The sequence below is a fragment of the Ascaphus truei genome, chromosome 4, assembly GCF_040206685.1.
Source record: "Ascaphus truei isolate aAscTru1 chromosome 4, aAscTru1.hap1, whole genome shotgun sequence".
NCBI classification, from domain to species: Eukaryota; Metazoa; Chordata; class Amphibia; order Anura; family Ascaphidae; genus Ascaphus; species Ascaphus truei.
Window position 1 is genome coordinate 423,744,259 of NC_134486.1, and position 22,831 is coordinate 423,767,089.

A 22,831-nucleotide genomic window follows, 5' to 3' on the forward strand; every position below is an offset into this window, starting at 1 on the left:
CATACTGAGCATCCGGTACATACTCATACTGAGCATCCGGTACATACTCATACTGAGCATCCGGTACATACTCATACTGAGCATCCGGTACATACTCATACTGAGCATCCGGTACATACTCATACTGAGCATCCGGTACATACTCATACTGAGCATCCGGTACATACTCATACTGAGCATCCGGTACATACTCATACTGAGCATCCGGTACATACTCATACTGAGCATCCTGTACATACTCATACTGAGCATCCGGTACATACTCATACTGAGCATCCGGTACATACTCATACTGAGCATCCGGTACATACTCATACTGAGCATCCGGTACATACTCATACTGAGCATCCGGTACATACTCATACTGAGCATCCGGTACATACTCATACTGAGCATCCGGTACATACTCATACTGAGCATCCGGTACATACTCATACTGAGCATCCTGTACATACTCATACTGAGCATCCGGTACATACTCATACTGAGCATCCTGTACATACTCATACTGAGCATCCTGCACATACTCATACTGAGCATCCTGCACATACTCATACTGAGCATCCTGCACATACTCATACTGTACATACTCATACTGAGCATCCTGTACATACTCATACTGTGCATCCTGTACATACTCATACTGAGCATCCTGTACATACTCATACTGTACATACTCATACTGAGCATCCTGTACATACTCATACTGTACATACTCATACTGTACATACTCATACTGAGCATCCTGTACATACTCATACTGTACATACTCATACTGAGCATCCTGTACATACTCATACTGTACATACTCATACTGTACATACTCATACTGAGCATCCTGTACATACTCATACTGAGCATCCTGTACATACTCATACTGAGCATCCTGTACATACTCATACTGAGCATCCTGTACATACTCATACTGAGCATCCTGTACATACTCATACTGAGCATCCTGTACATACTCATACTGAGCATCCTGTACATACTCATACTGAGCATCCTGTACATACTCATACTGAGCATCCTGTACATACTCATACTGAGCATCCTGTACATACTCATACTGTGCATCCTGTACATACTCATACTGAGCATCCTGTACATACTCATACTGAGCATCCTGTACATACTCATACTGAGCATCCTGTACATACTCATACTGAGCATCCTGTACATACTCATACTGAGCATACTGTACATATTTAGAAAGTGGTGCTAAGCTGTGAGGTGAATGGATGGTAAAGTGCTGAGCATACTGTGCATACTCATACTGTGCATACTCATACTGTGCATACTCATACTGAGCATACTGCAGCCCCTCAGGCCACATGGTAAAGTGCTGAGCATACTGCAGCCCCTCAGGCCACATGGTAAAGTGCTGAGCATACGGCAGCCCCTCAGGCCACATGGTAAAGTGCTGAGCACACTGTCGCCCCTCAGGCCACATGGTAAAGTGCTGAGCATACTGCCGCCCCTCAGGCCACATATAACCCGTTCCGGACACGTATTGGCACTGACGGTTACCAGGTCTCTGGCATAAATAGAAATATTCTATCTCCCCGGGGGAATCATTAACCCGATCTCCTCTATTCTCTGACATTTATTAAAGGAGCTGTGACCTGTGACCTGTGACCTGTGAGCTCAGCTGCAGAGCATCTCAACAACACAAGCGATACACATCCGTCTAAATCAGTAAATCCATATCTGCAGAGCATTGCACGGATAGACCCTGGCAGTGTTGGCAGTAGCCGCAGAGCGTTGCACAGAGATACGCTGGCAGTGTTGGCACTAGCCGCAGAGCGTTGCACAGATACACGCTGGCAGTGTTAGCACTAGCCGCAGAGCGTTGCACAGATACACGCTGGCAGTGTTAGCACTAGCCGCAGAGCGTTGCACAGATACACGCTGGCAGTGTTAGCACTAGCCGCAGAGCGTTGCACAGATAAACGCTGGCAGTGTTAGCACTAGCCGCAGAGCGTTGCACAGATACACGCTGGCAGTGTTAGCACTAGCCGCAGAGCGTTGCACAGATACACGCTGGCAGTGTTAGCACTAGCCGCAGAGCGTTGCACAGATACACGCTGGCAGTGTTAGCACTAGCCGCAGAGCGTTGCACAGATACACGCTGGCAGTGTTAGCACTAGCCGCAGAGCGTTGCACAGATACACGCTGGCAGTGTTAGCACTAGCCGCAGAGCGTTGCACAGAGAGACCCTGGCAGTGTTAGCACTAGCCGCAGAGCGTTGCACAGATACACGCTGGCAGTGTTAGCACTAGCCGCAGAGCGTTGCACAGATACACGCTGGCAGTGTTAGCACTAGCCGCAGAGCGTTGCACAGATACACGCTGGCAGTGTTAGCACTAGCCGCAGAGCGTTGCACAGATGCACGCTGGCAGTGTTAGCACTAGCCGCAGAGCGTTGCACAGAGAGACCCTGGCAGTGTTAGCACTAGCCGCAGAGCGTTGCACAGAGAGACCCTGGCAGTGTTAGCACTAGCCGCAGAGCGTTGCACATATACACGCTGGCAGTGTTAGCACTAGCCGCAGAGCGTTGCACAGAGAGACCCTGGCAGTGTTAGCACTAGCCGCAGAGCGTTGCACAGATACACGCTGGCAGTGTTAGCACTAGCTGCAGAGCGTTGCACAGATACACGCTGGCAGTGTTAGCACTAGCCGCAGAGCATTGCACAGATACACGCTGGCAGTGTTAGCACTAGCCGCAGAGCGTTGCACAGAGAGACCCTGGCAGTGTTAGCACTAGCCGCAGAGCGTTGCACAGATACACGCTGGCAGTGTTAGCACTAGCCGCAGAGCGTTGCACAGATACACGCTGGCAGTGTTAGCACTAGCCGCAGAGCGTTGCACAGATACACGCTGGCAGTGTTAGCACTAGCCGCAGAGCGTTGCACAGAGAGACCCTGGCAGTGTTAGCACTAGCCGCAGAGCGTTGCACAGAGAGACCCTGGCAGTGTTAGCACTAGCCGCAGAGCGTTGCACATATACACGCTGGCAGTGTTAGCACTAGCCGCAGAGCGTTGCACAGAGAGACCCTGGCAGTGTTGGCACTAGCCGCAGAGCGTTGCACAGATACACGCTGGCAGTGTTAGCACTAGCCGCAGAGCGTTGCACAGATACACGCTGGCAGTGTTAGCACTAGCCGCAGAGCGTTGCACAGATACACGCTGGCAGTGTTAGCACTAGCCGCAGAGCGTTGCACAGATACACGCTGGCAGTGTTAGCACTAGCCGCAGAGCGTTGCACAGATACACGCTGGCAGTGTTAGCACTAGCCGCAGAGCGTTGCACAGATACACGCTGGCAGTGTTGGCACTAGCCGCAGACCGTTGCACAGATACACGCTGGCAGTGTTAGCACTAGCCGCAGAGCGTTGCACAGAGACCCTGGCAGTGTTAGCACTAGCCGCAGAGCGTTGCACAGAGAGGCCCTGGCAGTGTTAGCACTAGCCGCAGAGCGTTGCACAGATACACGCTGGCAGTGTTAGCACTAGCTGCAGAGCGTTGCACAGATACACGCTGGCAGTGTTAGCACTAGCCGCAGAGCATTGCACAGATACACGCTGGCAGTGTTAGCACTAGCCGCAGAGCGTTGCACAGAGAGACCCTGGCAGTGTTAGCACTAGCCGCAGAGCGTTGCACAGATACACGCTGGCAGTGTTAGCACTAGCCGCAGAGCGTTGCACAGATACACGCTGGCAGTGTTGGCAGTAGCCGCAGAGCGTTGCACAGAGAGACCCTGGCAGTGTTAGCACTAGCCGCAGAGCGTTGCACAGATACACGCTGGCAGTGTTAGCACTAGCCGCAGAGCATTGCACAGATACACGCTGGCAGTGTTAGCACTAGCCGCAGAGCGTTGCACAGAGAGACCCTGGCAGTGTTAGCACTAGCCGCAGAGCGTTGCACAGATACACGCTGGCAGTGTTAGCACTAGCCGCAGAGCGTTGCACAGATACACGCTGGCAGTGTTAGCACTAGCCGCAGAGCGTTGCACAGATACACGCTGGCAGTGTTAGCACTAGCCGCAGAGCGTTGCACAGAGAGACCCTGGCAGTGTTAGCACTAGCCGCAGAGCGTTGCACAGAGAGACCCTGGCAGTGTTAGCACTAGCCGCAGAGCGTTGCACATATACACGCTGGCAGTGTTAGCACTAGCCGCAGAGCGTTGCACAGAGAGACCCTGGCAGTGTTGGCACTAGCCGCAGAGCGTTGCACAGATACACGCTGGCAGTGTTAGCACTAGCCGCAGAGCGTTGCACAGATACACGCTGGCAGTGTTAGCACTAGCCGCAGAGCGTTGCACAGATACACGCTGGCAGTGTTAGCACTAGCCGCAGAGCGTTGCACAGATACACGCTGGCAGTGTTAGCACTAGCCGCAGAGCGTTGCACAGATACACGCTGGCAGTGTTAGCACTAGCCGCAGAGCGTTGCACAGATACACGCTGGCAGTGTTGGCACTAGCCGCAGACCGTTGCACAGATACACGCTGGCAGTGTTAGCACTAGCCGCAGAGCGTTGCACAGAGACCCTGGCAGTGTTAGCACTAGCCGCAGAGCGTTGCACAGAGAGGCCCTGGCAGTGTTAGCACTAGCCGCAGAGCGTTGCACAGATACACGCTGGCAGTGTTAGCACTAGCTGCAGAGCGTTGCACAGATACACGCTGGCAGTGTTAGCACTAGCCGCAGAGCATTGCACAGATACACGCTGGCAGTGTTAGCACTAGCCGCAGAGCGTTGCACAGAGAGACCCTGGCAGTGTTAGCACTAGCCGCAGAGCGTTGCACAGATACACGCTGGCAGTGTTAGCACTAGCCGCAGAGCGTTGCACAGATACACGCTGGCAGTGTTGGCAGTAGCCGCAGAGCGTTGCACAGAGAGACCCTGGCAGTGTTAGCACTAGCCGCAGAGCGTTGCACAGATACACGCTGGCAGTGTTAGCACTAGCCGCAGAGCGTTGCACAGATACACGCTGGCAGTGTTAGCACTAGCCGCAGAGCGTTGCACAGATACACGCTGGCAGTGTTAGCACTAGCCGCAGAGCGTTGCACAGAGAGACCCTGGCAGTGTTAGCACTAGCCGCAGAGCGTTGCACAGATACACGCTGGCAGTGTTAGCACTAGCCGCAGAGCGTTGCACAGATACACGCTGGCAGTGTTAGCACTAGCCGCAGAGCGTTGCACAGAGAGACCCTGGCAGTGTTAGCACTAGCCGCAGAGCGTTGCACAGATACACGCTGGCAGTGTTAGCACTAGCCGCAGAGCGTTGCACAGATACACGCTGGCAGTGTTAGCACTAGCCGCAGAGCGTTGCACAGAGAGACCCTGGCAGTGTTAGCACTAGCCGCAGAGCGTTGCACATATACACGCTGGCAGTGTTAGCACTAGCCGCAGAGCGTTGCACAGAGAGACCCTGGCAGTGTTGGCACTAGCCGCAGAGCGTTGCACAGATACACGCTGGCAGTGTTAGCACTAGCCGCAGAGCGTTGCACAGAGAGACCCTGGCAGTGTTAGCACTAGCCGCAGAGCGTTGCACAGATACACGCTGGCAGTGTTAGCACTAGCCGCAGAGCGTTGCACAGAGAGACCCTGGCAGTGTTAGCACTAGCCGCAGAGCGTTGCACAGATACACGCTGGCAGTGTTAGCACTAGCCGCAGAGCGTTGCACAGATACACGCTGGCAGTGTTAGCACTAGCCGCAGAGCGTTGCACAGATACACGCTGGCAGTGTTAGCACTAGCCGCAGAGCGTTGCACAGATACACGCTGGCAGTGTTAGCACTAGCCGCAGAGCGTTGCACAGATACACGCTGGCAGTGTTGGCACTAGCCGCAGACCGTTGCACAGATACACGCTGGCAGTGTTGGCACTAGCCGCAGAGCGTTGCACAGAGACCCTGGCAGTGTTGGCACTAGCCGCAGAGCGTTGCACAGATACACGCTGGCAGTGTTAGCACTAGCCGCAGAGCGTTGCACAGAGAGACCCTGGCAGTGTTAGCACTAGCCGCAGAGCGTTGCACAGATACACGCTGGCAGTGTTAGCACTAGCCGCAGAGCGTTGCACAGATACACGCTGGCAGTGTTAGCACTAGCCGCAGAGCGTTGCACAGATACACGCTGGCAGTGTTAGCACTAGCCGCAGAGCGTTGCACAGATACACGCTGGCAGTGTTAGCACTAGCCGCAGAGCGTTGCACAGATACACGCTGGCAGTGTTAGCACTAGCCGCAGAGCGTTGCACAGAGAGACCCTGGCAGTGTTAGCACTAGCCGCAGAGCGTTGCACAGATACACGCTGGCAGTGTTAGCACTAGCCGCAGAGCGTTGCACAGATACACGCTGGCAGTGTTAGCACTAGCCGCAGAGCGTTGCACAGATACACGCTGGCAGTGTTAGCACTAGCCGCAGAGCGTTGCACAGATGCACGCTGGCAGTGTTAGCACTAGCCGCAGAGCGTTGCACAGAGAGACCCTGGCAGTGTTAGCACTAGCCGCAGAGCGTTGCACAGAGAGACCCTGGCAGTGTTAGCACTAGCCGCAGAGCGTTGCACAGAGACCCTGGCAGTGTTAGCACTAGCCGCAGAGCGTTGCACAGATACACGCTGGCAGTGTTAGCACTAGCTGCAGAGCGTTGCACAGATACACGCTGGCAGTGTTAGCACTAGCCGCAGAGCATTGCACAGATACACGCTGGCAGTGTTAGCACTAGCCGCAGAGCGTTGCACAGAGAGACCCTGGCAGTGTTAGCACTAGCCGCAGAGCGTTGCACAGATACACGCTGGCAGTGTTAGCACTAGCCGCAGAGCGTTGCACAGATACACGCTGGCAGTGTTAGCACTAGCCGCAGAGCGTTGCACAGATACACTCTGGCAGTGTTAGCACTAGCCGCAGAGCGTTGCACAGAGAGACCCTGGCAGTGTTAGCACTAGCCGCAGAGCGTTGCACAGATACACGCTGGCAGTGTTAGCACTAGCCGCAGAGCGTTGCACAGATACACGCTGGCAGTGTTAGCACTAGCCGCAGAGCGTTGCACAGATACACGCTGGCAGTGTTAGCACTAGCCACAGAGCGTTGCACAGATACACGCTGGCAGTGTTAGCACTAGCCGCAGAGCGTTGCACAGAGAGACCCTGGCAGTGTTAGCACTAGCCGCAGAGCGTTGCACATATACACGCTGGCAGTGTTAGCACTAGCCGCAGAGCGTTGCACAGAGAGACCCTGGCAGTGTTGGCACTAGCCGCAGAGCGTTGCACAGATACACGCTGGCAGTGTTAGCACTAGCCGCAGAGCGTTGCACAGATACACGCTGGCAGTGTTAGCACTAGCCGCAGAGCGTTGCACAGATACACGCTGGCAGTGTTAGCACTAGCCGCAGAGCGTTGCACAGATACACGCTGGCAGTGTTGGCACTAGCCGCAGAGCGTTGCACAGATACACGCTGGCAGTGTTAGCACTAGCCGCAGAGCGTTGCACAGATACACGCTGGCAGTGTTGGCACTAGCCGCAGACCGTTGCACAGATACACGCTGGCAGTGTTAGCACTAGCCGCAGAGCGTTGCACAGAGAGACCCTGGCAGTGTTAGCACTAGCCGCAGAGCGTTGCACAGAGAGACCCTGGCAGTGTTAGCACTAGCCGCAGAGCGTTGCACAGATACACGCTGGCAGTGTTAGCACTAGCTGCAGAGCGTTGCACAGATACACGCTGGCAGTGTTAGCACTAGCCGCAGAGCATTGCACAGATACACGCTGGCAGTGTTAGCACTAGCCGCAGAGCGTTGCACAGAGAGACCCTGGCAGTGTTAGCACTAGCCGCAGAGCGTTGCACAGATACACGCTGGCAGTGTTAGCACTAGCCGCAGAGCGTTGCACAGATACACGCTGGCAGTGTTAGCACTAGCCGCAGAGCGTTGCACAGATACACGCTGGCAGTGTTAGCACTAGCCGCAGAGCGTTGCACAGAGAGACCCTGGCAGTGTTAGCACTAGCCGCAGAGCGTTGCACAGATACACGCTGGCAGTGTTAGCACTAGCCGCAGAGCGTTGCACAGATACACGCTGGCAGTGTTAGCACTAGCCGCAGAGCGTTGCACAGAGAGACCCTGGCAGTGTTAGCACTAGCCGCAGAGCGTTGCACATATACACGCTGGCAGTGTTAGCACTAGCCGCAGAGCGTTGCACAGAGAGACCCTGGCAGTGTTGGCACTAGCCGCAGAGCGTTGCACAGATACACGCTGGCAGTGTTAGCACTAGCCGCAGAGCGTTGCACAGATACACGCTGGCAGTGTTAGCACTAGCCGCAGAGCGTTGCACAGATACACGCTGGCAGTGTTAGCACTAGCCGCAGAGCGTTGCACAGATACACGCTGGCAGTGTTAGCACTAGCCGCAGAGCGTTGCACAGATACACGCTGGCAGTGTTGGCACTAGCCGCAGACCGTTGCACAGATACACGCTGGCAGTGTTGGCACTAGCCGCAGAGCGTTGCACAGAGAGACCCTGGCAGTGTTGGCACTAGCCGCAGAGCGTTGCACAGTGCAGCTGGTTAATGATACATGTTCTCCGCCCCCAGCTTTGAGCTGCATGGCTTGTTCCCCTCTCTGCTGTCACCCTGTCCTTGCCCCTCTCTCCCGGGTGAGAGGCCAATGAGGGGCAGATAACACAGGGCACAGCAGGGTGAGAGGCCAATGAGGGGCAGATAACACAGGGAACAGCCGGGTGAGAGGCCAATGAGGGGCAGATAACACACGGTGAGAGGCCAATGAGGGGCAGATAACAGAGTACAGCCGGGTGAGAGGCCAATGAGGGGCAGATAACACGGGGAACAGCCGGGTGAGAGGCCAATGAGGGGCAGATAACACAGGGCACAGCAGGGTGAGAGGCCAATGAGGGGCAGATAACACAGGGCACAGCAGGGTGAGAGGCCAATGAGGGGCAGATAACACAGAGTACAGCCGGGTGAGAGGCCAATGAGGGGCAGATAACACAGGGCACAGCAGGGTGAGAGGCCAATGAGGGGCAGATAACACAGGGCACAGCCGGGTGAGAGGGCAATGAGGGGCAGATAACACAGGGCACAGAAGGGTGAGAGGCCAGTGAGGGGCAGATAACACAGAGTACAGCAGGGTGAGAGGGCAATGAGGGGCAGATAACACAGGGTACAGCCGGGTGAGAGGGCAATGAGGGGCAGATAACACAGGGTACAGCCGGGTGAGAGGGCAATGAGGGGCAGATAACAGAGTACAGCCGGGTGAGAGGCCAATGAGGGGCAGATAACACAGGGAACAGCCGGGTGAGAGGGCAATGAGGGGCAGATAACACAGAGTACAGCCGGGTGAGAGGGCAATGAGGGGCAGATAACAGAGTACAGCAGGGTGAGAGGCCAATGAGGGGCAGATAACACAGGGAACAGCCGGGTGAGAGGGCAATGAGGGGCAGATAACACAGAGTACAGCCGGGTGAGAGGGCAATGAGGGGCAGATAACACAGGGCACAGCAGGGTGAGAGGGCAATGAGGGGCAGATAACACAGGGTACAGCCGGGTGAGAGGCCAGTGAGGGGCAGATAACACAGAGTACAGCCGGGTGAGAGGCCAATGAGGGGCAGATAACACAGGGTACAGCCGGGTGAGAGGGCAATGAGGGGCAGATAACACAGGGCACAGAAGGGTGAGAAGCCAATGAGGGGCAGATAACACAGAGTACAGCCGGGTGAGAGGGCAATGAGGGGCAGATAACACAGGGCACAGAAGGGTGAGAGGCCAATGAGGGGCAGATAACACAGGGTACAGCCGGGTGAGAGGGCAATGAGGGGCAGATAACACAGGGCACAGAAGGGTGAGAAGCCAATGAGGGGCAGATAACACAGAGTACAGCCGGGTGAGAGGGCAATGAGGGGCAGATAACACAGGGCACAGAAGGGTGAGAGGCCAATGAGGGGCAGATAACACAGGGAACAGCCGGGTGAGAGGCCAATGAGGGGCAGATAACACAGGGCACAGCCGGGTGAGAGGGCAATGAGGGGCAGATAACAGAGTACAGCCGGGTGAGAGGTCAATGAGGGGCAGATAACACAGGGCACAGCAGGGTGAGAGGCCAGTGAGGGGCAGATAACACAGGGCACAGCAGGGTGAGAGGCCAATGAGGGGCAGATAACAGAGTACAGCCGGGTGAGAGGCCAATGAGGGGCAGATAACACAGAGTACAGCCAGGTGAGAGGCCAATGAGGGGCAGATAACACAGAGTACAGCCGGGTGAGAGGCCAGTGAGGGCAGATAACACAGGGCACAGCCGGGTGAGAGGTCAATGAGGGGCAGATAACACAGAGTACAGCCGGGTGAGAGGCCAATGAGGGGCAGATAACACAGAGTACAGCCGGGTGAGAGGTCAATGAGGGGCAGATAACACAGAGTACAGCCGGGTGAGAGGCCAATGAGGGGCAGATAACACAGGGCACAGCAGGGTGAGGCCAATGAGGGGCAGATAACACAGGGTACAGCCGGGTGAGAGGGCAATGAGGGGCAGATAACACAGGGCACAGAAGGGTGAGAGGCCAATGAGGGGCAGATAACACAGGGCACAGAAGGGTGAGAGGCCAATGAGGGGCAGATAACACAGGGCACAGAAGGGTGAGAGGCCAATGAGGGGCAGATAACACAGAGTACAGCCGGGTGAGAGGCCAGTGAGGGGCAGATAACACAGGGCACAGCAGGGTGAGGCCAATGAGGGGCAGATAACACAGGGAACAGCCGGGTGAGAGGCCAATGAGGGGCAGATAACACAAGGAACAGCCGGGTGAGAGGCCAATGAGGGGCAGATAACACAAGGAACAGCCGGGTGAGAGGCCAATGAGGGGCAGATAACACAGGGCACAGCAGGGTGTGCGAGGGCAATGAGGGGCAGATAACACAGGGAACAGCAGGGTGAGAGGCCAATGAGGGGCAGATAACACGGGGAACAGCAGGGTGAGGCCAATGAGGGGCAGATAACACAGGGTACAGTAGGGTGTGCGAGGGCAATGAGGGGCAGATAACACAGGGAACAGCAGGGTGAGGCCAATGAGGAGCAGATAACACAGGGAACTGCAGGGTGAGAGGCCAGTGAGGGGCAGATAACACAGGGAACAGTAGGGTGTGCGAGGGCAATGAGGGGCAGATAAAACAGGGAACAGTAGGGTGAGAGGCCAATGAGGGGCAGAAAACACAGGGAACAGCAGGGTGAGGCCAATGAGCAAATAACACAGGGAACTGCAGGGTGAGAGGCCAGTGAGGAGCAGATAACACAGGGAACTGCAGGGTGAGAGGCCAGTGAGGGGCAGATAACACACCTATTCTAATGTACCTCAGACTGTACGCATGTGCTGAGGTGAAACCAGAGTCCGCATTTGTTTGTTAGATACCATACCGGCATGGAGCAAGTAAGGCCACGCCAGGACACGCCTATTGGTATAGCTATTAAACAGTTAACAATACTCTAGTGACCACCACATACAAGTCACAGTATAAAATACTTCGGTCAGTTCGCATCTGTATGTGTTATAATCAACCTAATAGGCCTCCCAAATCCTGGGTGGCCAGGCCTCTATTTGAAGTAACGATACACCATGGGAACTCCTGTTTTATAACTGTGGGTAGCAGGCCTGTACTTCTCAAAGGTTTGATTTGGTAGCACTCTATCAGCCCTCGGTGGATCCCCTCCGTCGGCAGTCTCTCCTGCTTCAGGTCTCTGTGGCTGGGCGATCCGGTTCTTTAGGCTGTCCTCCATTCTATCAGCCACTGGAGTCCCCATGTGGGAAAGCGGGCAGGTCCCTCACGCAGCTGGCTCTCGACCGAGCGTCACATGGTCAGATTAAGGGTAGAGATGTCACCCGATCTCATTGGGTAGTGAGGTTGGGTCACATACTCAGATAAAGGTTAGGAAGGTCACATGATCTCACTGGGTAGTGAGGTTGGGGGGCACATACTCAGATTAAGGTTAGGGAGGTCACATGATCTCATTGGGTAGTGAGGTTGGGGGGGTGGGTCACATACTCAGATTAAGGTTAGGGAGGTCACACGATCTCATTGGGTAGTGAGGTTGGGGGGGTCACATACTCAGATTAAGGTTAGGGAGGTCACATGATCTCATTGGGTAGTGAGGTTGGGGGGGGTCACATACTCAGATTAAGGTTAGGAAGGTCACATGATCTCATTTGGTAGTGAGGTTGGGGGGGGTCACATACTCAGATTAAGGTTAGGAAGGTCACATGATCTCATTGGGTAGTGAGGTTGGGGGGGGTCACATACTCAGATTAAGGTTAGGAAGGTCACATGATCTCATTGGGTAGTGAGGTTGGGGGGGGGGGTCACATACTCAGATTAAGGTTAGGAAGGTCACATGATCTCATTTGGTAGTGAGGTTGGGGGGGGTCACATACTCAGATTAAGGTTAGGAAGGTCACATGATCTCATTGGGTAGTGAGGTTGGGGGGGGCACATACTCAGATTAAGGTTAGGGAGGTCACATGATCTCATTGGGTAGTGAGGTTGGGGGGGGGGGGTCACATACTCAGATTAAGGTTAGAGAGGTCACATGATCTCATTGGGTAGTGAGGTTGGGGGGTCACATACTCAGATTAAGGTTAGGAAGGTCACATGATCTCATTGGATAGTGAGGTTGGGGGGGTCACATACTCAGATTAATGTTAGAGAGGTCACACGATCTCATTGGGTAGTGAGGTTGGGGGGCACATACTCAGATTAAGGTTATTGGGTAGTGAGGTTGGGGGGGTCACATACTCAGATTAAGGTTAGAGAGGTCACATGATCTCATTGGGTAGTGAGGTTGGGTCACATACTCAGATAAAGGTTAGGAAGGTCACATGATCTCATTGGGTAGTGAGGTTGGGGGGGGTCACATACTCAGATTAAGGTTAGGGAGGTCACATGATCTCATTGGGTAGTGAGGTTGGGGGGGGTCACATACTCAGATTAAGGTTAGGAAGGTCACACGATCTCATTGGGTAGTGAGGTTGGGGGGTCACATACTCAGATTAAGGTTAGAGAGGTCACATGATGTCATTGGGTAGTGAGGTTGGGGGGGGTCACATACTCAGATTAAGGTTAGGGAGGTCACACGATCTCATTGGGTAGTGAGGTTGGGGGGGGGTCACATACTCAGATTAAGGTTAGGGAGGTCACATGATCTCATTGGGTAATGAGGTTGGGTCACATACGCAGATTAACATTAGGGAGGTCACATGATCTCATTGGGTAGTGAGGTCACATACTCAGATTAAGGTTAGGGAGGTCACACGATCTCATTGGGTAGTGAGGTTGGGGGGGGGGGGGTCACATACTCAGATTAAGGTTAGGAAGGTCACATGATCTCATTGGGTAGTGAGGTTGGGTCACATACTCAGATTAAGGTTAGGAAGGTCACATGATCTCATTGGGTAGTGAGGTTGCGGAGGGTCACATACTCAGATTAAGGTTAGGAAGGTCACACGATCTCATTGGGTAGTGAGGTTGGGGGGTCACATACTCAGATTAAGGTTAGAGAGGTCACACGATCTCATTGGGTAGTGAGGTTGGGGGGGTCACATACTCAGATTAAGGTTAGGGAGGTCACACGATCTCATTGGGTAGTGAGGTTGGGGGGGGGTCACATACTCAGATTAAGGTTAGGAAGGTCACACGATCTCATTGGGTAGTGAGGTTGGGGGGTCACATACTCAGATTAAGGTTAGAGAGGTAACACGATCTCATTGGGTAGTGAGGTTGGGGGGGGTCACATACTCAGATTAAGGTTAGAGAGGTCACACGATCTCATTGGGTAGTGAGGTTGGGGGGGGTCACATACTCAGATTAAGGTTAGGGAGGTCACATGATCTCATTGGGTAATGAGGTTGGGTCACATACGCAGATTAACATTAGGGAGGTCACATGATCTCATTGGGTAGTGAGGTCACATACTCAGATTAAGGTTAGGGAGGTCACATGATCTCATTGGGTAGTGAGGTTGGGGGGGTCACATACTCAGATTAAGGTTAGGGGGGTCACATGATCTCATTGGGTAGTGAGGTTGGGGGGGGGTCACATACTCAGATTAAGGTTAGGGAGGTCACATGATCTCATTGGGTAGTGAGGTTAGGGGGGGTCACATACTCAGATTAAGGTTAGGGAGGTCACATGATCTCATTGGGTAGTGAGGTTAGGGGGGTCACATACTCAGATTAAGGTTAGAGAGGTCACATGATCTCATTGGGTAGTGAGGTTGTGGGGGTCACATACTCAGATTAAGGTTAGGGAGGTCACATGATCTCATTGGGTAGTGAGGTTGGGGGGGGGTCACATACTCAGATTAAGGTTAGGGAGGTCACATGATCTCATTGGGTAGTGAGGTTAGGGGGGGTCACATACTCAGATTAAGGTTAGGGAGGTCACATGATCTCATTGGGTAGTGAGGTTAGGGGGGTCACATACTCAGATTAAGGTTAGGGAGGTCACATGATCTCATTGGGTAGTGAGGTTAGGGGGGTTACATACTCAGATTAAGGTTAGAGAGGTCACATGATCTCATTGGGTAGTGAGGTTGGGGGGGGGGTCACATACTCAGATTAAGGTTAGGGAGGTCACACGATCTCATTGGGTAGTGAGGTTGGGGGGGGTCACATACTCAGATTAAGGTTAGGGAGGTCACATGATCTCATTGGGTAGTGAGGTTGGGGGGGGTCACATACTCAGATTAAGGTTAGGGAGGTCACATGATCTCATTGGGTAGTGAGGTTAGGGGGGGTCACATACTCAGATTAAGGTTAGGGAGGTCACATGATCTCATTGGGTAGTGAGGTTAGGGGGGTCACATACTCAGATTAAGGTTAGAGAGGTCACATGATCTCATTGGGTAGTGAGGTTGGGGGGGGGGTCACATACTTAGATTAAGGTTAGGGAGGTCACACGATCTCATTGGGTAGTGAGGTCACATACTCAGATTAAGGTTAGGAAGGTCACACGATCTCATTGGGTAGTGAGGTTGGGGGGTCACATACTCAGATTAAGGTTAGAGAGGTCACATGATGTCATTGGGTAGTGAGGTTGGGGGGGGTCACATACTCAGATTAAGGTTAGGGAGGTCACACGATCTCATTGGGTAGTGAGGTTGGGGGGGGGGTCACATACTCAGATTAAGGTTAGGGAGGTCACATGATCTCATTGGGTAATGAGGTTAGGGGGGGTCACATACTCAGATTAAGGTTAGGAAGGTCACATGATCTCATTGGGTAGTGAGGTTGGGTCACATACTCAGATTAAGGTTAGGAAGGTCACATGATCTCATTGGGTAATGAGGTTAGGGGGGTCACATACTCAGATTAAGGTTAGGGGGGTCACATGATCTCATTGGGTAGTGAGATTGGGGGGGGGGTCACATACTCAGATTAAGGTTAGGGAGGTCACATGATCTCATTGGGTAGTGAGGTTAGGGGGGGGTCACATACTCAGATTAAGGTTAGGGAGGTCACATGATCTCATTGGGTAGTGAGGTTGGGTCACATACTCAGATTAAGGTTAGGAAGGTCACATGATCTCATTGGGTAGTGAGGTTGGGTCACATACTCAGATTAAGGTTAGGAAGGTCACATGATCTCATTGGGTAATGAGGTTAGGGGGGTCACATACTCAGATTAAGGTTAGGGGGGTCACATGATCTCATTGGGTAGTGAGATTGGGGGGGGGGTCACATACTCAGATTAAGGTTAGGGAGGTCACATGATCTCATTGGGTAGTGAGGTTAGGGGGGGTCACATACTCAGATTAAGGTTAGGGAGGTCACATGATCTCATTGGGTAGTGAGGTTGGGGGGGGGTCACATACTCAGATTAAGGTTAGGGAGGTCACACGATCTCATTGGGTAGTGAGGTTGGGGGGGGGGGTCACATACTCAGATTAAGGTTAGGGAGGTCACATGATCTCATTGGGTAGTGAGGTTGGGGGGGTCACATACTCAGATTAAGGTTAGAGAGGTCACATGATCTCATTGGGTAGTGAGGTTGGGGGGGGGGTCACATACTCAGATTAAGGTTAGGGAGGTCACATGATCTCATTGGGTAGTGAGGTTAGGGGGGGTCACATACTCAGATTAAGGTTAGGGAGGTCACATGATCTCATTGGGTAGTGAGGTTAGGGGGGTCACATACTCAGATTAAGGTTAGGAAGGTCACATGATCTCATTGGGTAGTGAGGTTGGGGGGGTCACATACTCAGATTAAGGTTAGGAAGGTCACATGATCTCATTGGGTAGTGAGGTTGGGGGGGGGGGGTCACATACTCAGATTAAGGTTAGGAAGGTCACATGATCTCATTGGGTAGTGAGGTTAGGGGGGGTCACATACTCAGATTAAGGTTAGGGAGGTCACATGATCTCATTGGGTAGTGAGGTTGGGGGCGGTGGTCACATACTCAGATTAAGGTTAGGGAGGTCACACGATCTCATTGGGTAGTGAGGTTGGGGGGGGGGGTCACATACTCAGATTAAGGTTAGGAGGTCACATGATCTCATTGGGTAGTGAGGTTGGGGGGGGTCACATACTCAGATTAAGGTTAGAGAGGTCACATGATCTCATTGGGTAGTGAGGTTGGGAGGGGGGTCACATACTCAGATTAAGGTTAGGGAGGTCACATGATCTCATTGGGTAGTGAGGTTGGGGGGGGGGTCACATACTCAGATTAAGGTTAGGGAGGTCACATGATCTCATTGGGTAGTGAGGTTAGGGGGGTCACATACTCAGATTAAGGTTAGGGAGGTCACATGATCTCATTGGGTAGTGAGGTTGGGGGGGGCACATACTCAGATTAAGGTTAGGGTGGTCACATGATCTCATTGGGTAGTGAGGTTGGGGGGGTCACATACTCAGATTAAGGTTAGGGAGGTCACATGATCTCATTGGGTAGTGAGGTTGGGGGGGGTCACATACTCAGATTAAGGTTAGGGAGGTCACACGATCTCATTGGGTAGTGAGGTTGGGGGGGGGGTCACATACTCAGATTAAGGTTAGGGAGGTCACATCTCATTGGGTAGTGAGGTTGGGGGGGGTCACATACTCAGATTAAGGTTAGAGAGGTCACATGATCTCATTGGGTAGTGAGGTTGGGGGGGGGGGTCACATACTCAGATTAAGGTTAGGGAGGTCACACGATCTCATTGGGTAGTGAGGTCACATACTCAGATTAAGGTTAGGGAGGTCACATGATCTCATTGGGTAGTGAGGTTGGGGGGGTCACATACTCAGATTAAGGTTAGGGAGGTCACACGATCTCATTGGGTAGTGAGGTTGGGGGGGGGGTCACATACTCAGATTAAGGTTAGGGAGGTCACATGATCTCATTGGGTAGTGAGGTTGGGGGGGGGTCACATACTCAGATTAAGGTTAGGGAGGTCACATGATCTCATTGGGCAGTGAGGTTGGGGGGGGTCCACATACTCAGATTAAGGTTAGGGAGGTCACATGATCTCATTGGGTAGTGAGGTTGGGGGGGGTCACATACTCAGATTAAGGTTAGAGAGGTCACATGATCTCATTGGGTAGTGAGGTTGGGGGGTCACATGATTAAACCAAGATTTGTTTCCGACCATTTAATTTGTCCTTCTTATAAAATAAACACTGGTCAGGCAGAGCGAGGAGCACGGACACAAAGAAGTGACAGACATCAAGCAAGAGACAGAGCGTGACAGGAAGCTGCAGCACAGAGACAGAGCGTGACAGGAAGCAGCAGCACAGAGACAGAGAGAGCGTGACAGGAAGCAGCAGCACAGACAGAGCGTGACAGGAAGCAGCAGCACAGAGACAGAGAGAGCGTGACAGGAAGCAGCAGCACAGAGACAGAGCGTGACAGGAAGCAGCAGCACAGAGACAGAGAGAGCGTGACAGGAAGCAGCAGCACAGAGACAGAGCGTGACAGGAAGCAGCAGCACAGAGACAGAGTGTGACAGGAAGCAGCAGCACAGAGACAGAGAGAGCGTGACAGGAAGCAGCAGCACAGAGCGTGACAGGAAGCAGCAGCACAGAGACAGAGCGTGACAGGAAGCAGCAGCACAGAGACAGAGCGTGACAGGAAGCAGCAGCACAGAGACAGAGCGTGACAGGAAGCAGCAGGACAGAGAGAGCGTGACAGGAAGCAGCAGCACAGAGACAGAGAGAGCGTGACAGGAAGCAGCAGCACAGAGACAGAGTGTGACAGGAAGCAGCAGCAGCACAGAGACAGCGTGACAGGAAGCAGCAGCACAGACAGAGCGTGACAGGAAGCAGCAGCACAGAGACAGAGAGAGCGTGACAGGAAGCAGCAGCACAGAGACAGAGAGAGCGTGACAGGAAGCAGCAGCACAGAGACAGAGAGAGCGTGACAGGAAGCAGCAGCACAGAGACAGAGCGTGACAGGAAGCAGCAGCACAGAGACAGAGCGTGACAGGAAGCAGCAGCACAGAGACAGAGAGAGCGTGACAGGAAGCAGCAGCAGCACAGAGACAGAGCGTGACAGGAAGCAGCAGCACAGACAGAGCGTGACAGGAAGCAGCAGCACAGAGACAGAGCGTGACAGGAAGCAGCAGCACAGAGACAGAGACAGGAACACAGAAGAGACGCAGTATAAATATATTGTAATGTAAAATTGTATTTACCAAAAATCAGACCGAGTGTTCAAGAGAGATAATCATCACCGACACAAGGGGGGGGCCAGGCACCCGGGGAACAGAGCGAGGGGAGGCAGGGGAACCCGAGAGAGTCAGAGCGAGGGGAGGCAGGGGCACCCGAGAGAGTCAGAGCGAGGGGAGGCAGGGGCACCCGAGAGAGTCAGAGCGAGGGGAGGCAGGGGCACCCGAGAGTCAGAGCGAGGGGAGGCGAGGGGAGGCAGGGGAACCCGAGAGAGTCAGAGCGAGGGGAGGCGAGGGGAGGCAGGGGCACCCGAGAGAGTCAGAGCGAGGGGAGGCGAGGGGAGGCAGGGGAACCCGAGAGAGTCAGAGCGAGGGGAGGCGAGGGGAGGCAGGGGAACCCGAGAGAGTCAGAGCGAGGGGAGGCGAGGGGAGGCAGGGGCACCCGCGAGAGTCAGAGCGAGGGGAGGCAGGGGCACCCGAGAGAGTCAGAGCGAGGGGAGGCGAGGGGAGGCAGGGGAACCCGAGAGAGTCAGAGCGAGGGGAGGCGAGGGAGGCAGGGGCACCCAAGAGAGTCAGAGCGAGGGGAGGCGAGGGAGGCAGGGGAACCCGAGAGAGTCAGAGCGAGGGGAGGCGAGGGGAGGCAGGGGCACCCGAGAGTCAGAGCGAGGGGAGGCGAGGGGAGGCAGGGGCACCGAGAGAGTCAGAGCGAGGGGAGGCGGGGGAGGCAGGGGCACCCGAGAGTCAGAGCGAGGGGAGGCGAGGGGAGGCGGGGGCACCCGAGAGAGTCAGAGCGAGGGGAGGCGAGGGGAGGCAGGGGCACCCGAGAGAGTCAGAGCGAGGGGAGGCGAGGGGAGGCAGGGGCACCCGAGAGAGTCAGAGCGAGGGGAGGCGAGGGGAGGCGGGGGCACCCGAGAGAGTCAGAGCGAGGGGAGGCGAGGGGAGGCAGGGGAACCCGAGAGAGTCAGAGCGAGGGGAGGCGAGGGGAGGCAGGGGCACCCGAGAGAGTCAGAGCGAGGGGAGGCGAGGGGGAGGCAGGGGCACCCGAGAGAGTCAGAGCGAGGGGAGGCGAGGGGAGGCAGGGGCACCCGAGAGTCAGAGCGAGGGGAGGCGAGGGGAGGCGGGGGCACCCGAGAGAGTCAGAGCGAGGGGAGGCGAGGGGAGGCAGGGGCACCCGAGAGAGTCAGAGCGAGGGGAGGCGAGGGGAGGCAGGGGCACCCGAGAGAGTCAGAGCGAGGGGAGGCGAGGGGAGGCAGGGGCACCCGAGAGAGTCAGAGCGAGGGGAGGCGAGGGGAGGCAGGGGCACCCGCAGGAACAGAGCGAGGGGAGGCGAGGGGCACCCGAGAGAGTCAGAGCGAGGGGAGGCGAGGGGAGGCAGGGGCACCCGCGGGAACAGAGCGAGGGGAGGCAGGGGCACCCGAGAGAGTCAGAGCGAGGGAGGCGAGGGGAGGCAGGGGCACCCGAGAGTCAGAGCGAGGGGAGGCGAGGGGAGGCAGGGGCACCCGAGAGAGTCAGAGCGAGGGGAGGCAGGGGCACCCGAGAGAGTCAGAGCGAGGGAGGCGAGGGGAGGCAGGGGCACCCGAGAGAGTCAGAGCGAGGGGAGGCGGGGGCACCCGAGAGAGTCAGAGCGAGGGGAGGCGAGGGGAGGCAGGGGCACCCGAGAGAGTCAGAGCGAGGGGAGGCGAGGGAGGCGGGGGCACCCGAGAGAGTCAGAGCGAGGGGAGGCGAGGGGAGGCAGGGGAACCCGAGAGAGTCAGAGCGAGGGGAGGCGAGGGGAGGCAGGGGCACCCGAGAGTCAGAGCGAGGGGAGGCGAGGGGAGGCAGGGGCACCCGAGAGAGTCAGAGCGAGGGGAGGCAGGGGCACCCGAGAGAGTCAGAGCGAGGGGAGGCGAGGGGAGGCAGGGGCACCCGAGAGAGTCAGAGCGAGGGGAGGCGAGGGGAGGCAGGGGCACCCGAGAGAGTCAGAGCGAGGGGAGGCGAGGGCACCCGAGAGAGTCAGAGCGAGGGGAGGCGAGGGGAGGCAGGGGAACCCGAGAGAGTCAGAGCGAGGGGAGGCAGGGGCACCGAGAGAGTCAGAGCGAGGGAGGCGAGGGCACCCGAGAGAGTCAGAGCAAGGGGAGGCAGGGGCACCCGAGAGTCAGAGCGAGGGGAGGCGAGGGGAGGCAGGGGCACCCGAGAGAGTCAGAGCGAGGGGAGGCGAGGGGAGGCAGGGGCACCCGAGAGAGTCAGAGCGAGGGGAGGCGGGGGGAGGCAGGGGCACCCGAGAGAGTCAGAGCGAGGGGAGGGAGGCGGGGGCACCCGAGAGAGTCAGAGCGAGGGGAGGCAGGGGCACCCGAGAGAGTCAGAGCGAGGGGAGGCGAGGGGAGGCAGGGGCACCCGAGAGAGTCAGAGCGAGGGGAGGCGAGGGGAGGCAGGGGAACCCGAGAGAGTCAGAGCGAGGGGAGGCGAGGGGCACCCGGAGAGAGTCAGAGCGAGGGGAGGCGAGGGGAGGCAGGGGCACCCGAGAGAGTCAGAGCGAGGGGAGGCGAGGGGAGGCGGGGGCACCCGAGAGAGTCAGAGCGAGGGGAGGCGAGGGGAGGCAGGGGCACCCGCGAGAGTCAGAGCGAGGGGAGGCAGGGGCACCCGAGAGAGTCAGAGCGAGGGAGGCGAGGGGAGGCAGGGGCACCCGAGAGAGTCAGAGCGAGGGGAGGCGGGGGCACCCGAGAGAGTCAGAGCGAGGGGAGGCAGGGGGGGGGGGCCACCCGCGAGAACAGAGCGAGGGGAGGCAGGAGGGGGGGGCACCCGCGAGAACGGCAGGCACCCCAGGAGAAGCGAGCGAGGGGCAGGAACGGAGCAAGGGGCAGCAGACGGGCACCCGCGAGAACAGAGCGAGGGGAGGCAGGCGGGGGGGGCACCCGCGAGAACAGAGCGATGGGAGGCAGGCGGGGGGGCACCCGCGAGAACAGAGCGAGGGGAGGCAGGCGGGGGGGCAACCGCGAGAACAGAGCGAGGGGAGGCAGGCACCCAGGAGAAGCGAGCGAGGGGCAGCAGATGTGCACCCGCGAGAACAGAGCGAGGGGAGGCAGGCGGGGCACTAGTCCAGAGAGGGGGCAGGCAGACACAGGTGAGGCAGAGACCAGAGAATGACAGTGCGGGGGTGGCTGACACTGAGGAACATGGACCCTTCCCCCTCGCTCTCACACAGTAGACACTTGATTACAGGAGTATAAAAATAGTCGCAGCTCAAAGTCACAAAATAACACTTCAGCCAGAGGTCAGCTCCCAGAATCCTGCAGACCTTGACCAATCCTGGGCCTCCAGAGGTGAAAAGCCAATGGCTGTCCTTCCAGTAGTCAGCTTTGAAAGAGTGTAGAGTGAACACAAACTCCTCCGTGTCCTCCCCTCACTGCCTGAATAAATGCCGACCCCAGAGTTAAATCCACGGGGGCTCCACGGTGAAGGTAGCCCGCAGTTCACCCGAGACACTAGGAGAGGAGGTGGAGGATAGACAGGGTGGGAGGGAGGAAAAAAACAATACTGGGGACATGTTTGAGATGATGGGGAGAGCAACAAGAAGGGAAGCTGTGCAGGGTGAGGAAGAAAGAAGGTAGGAAGGAGAGAAAGTGGGTGAACAGAGAGATGCAAGGCACGGGAGAGAGGAGAGACCCCGGACTGGGTGAGTCTGTAGCTGCTGGGAGGTGAGAATGAGAGCGCTCCAGGTTTGCAGAGTGCTAGAGTTCCTCATTAGGCCTGTTTTGGGGATTCTGTCTCTTCGGGTTCCCATTCTCTCCCGGGGTTTGTCTCACAGGGTTCTCCTCCTCTTCTGGGGTTTGTGACGCTAGGCTTCGCGCTTCCTTCTTGTCCAGTTTTCCCTTCTTGTTTTTCTTCCTGTTCTTTTCACCTTCGTTCTTCTGCTTTATCTTCCCCCTTGAAGGAGCAGTGTCCCCCTTCTTACTGCCCCACTTCTCAGACAGACAGCCTGCAGATACCAGAGACACCCAATCAGAGCACAGGGTCCCAACCAACAATGACCCCGCCCTCTATCAGAACACAGGGACTTCTCCCCCCCCCCTATCCCCTTACATACACCCAACCCAGAGCACAGGGTCCCAACCAACAATGACCCCGCCCTCTATCAGAACACAGGGACTTCTCCCCATCCCCTTACATACACCCAACCCAGAGCACAGGGTCCCAACCAACAATGACCCCGCCCTCTATCAGAACA

At 55.9% G+C, this 22,831-nt stretch overlaps 1 protein-coding gene across 1 annotated transcript in view; it reads right to left on the reverse strand.

The window, feature by feature from the left end:
* Nucleotides 1-21,085: 21,085 nt before the first annotated feature.
* The window catches only part of CNPY3 (canopy FGF signaling regulator 3), a 12,032-nt gene continuing 10,286 nt past the window's right edge, over nt 21,086-22,831 (reverse strand). The window contains exon 5 of the mRNA XM_075595121.1: nt 21,086-22,643. Within this exon, the coding sequence (XP_075451236.1) occupies nt 22,335-22,643 (309 nt within the window). The 3' untranslated portion in view covers nt 21,086-22,334. The remainder of the gene's footprint in view (nt 22,644-22,831) is intronic.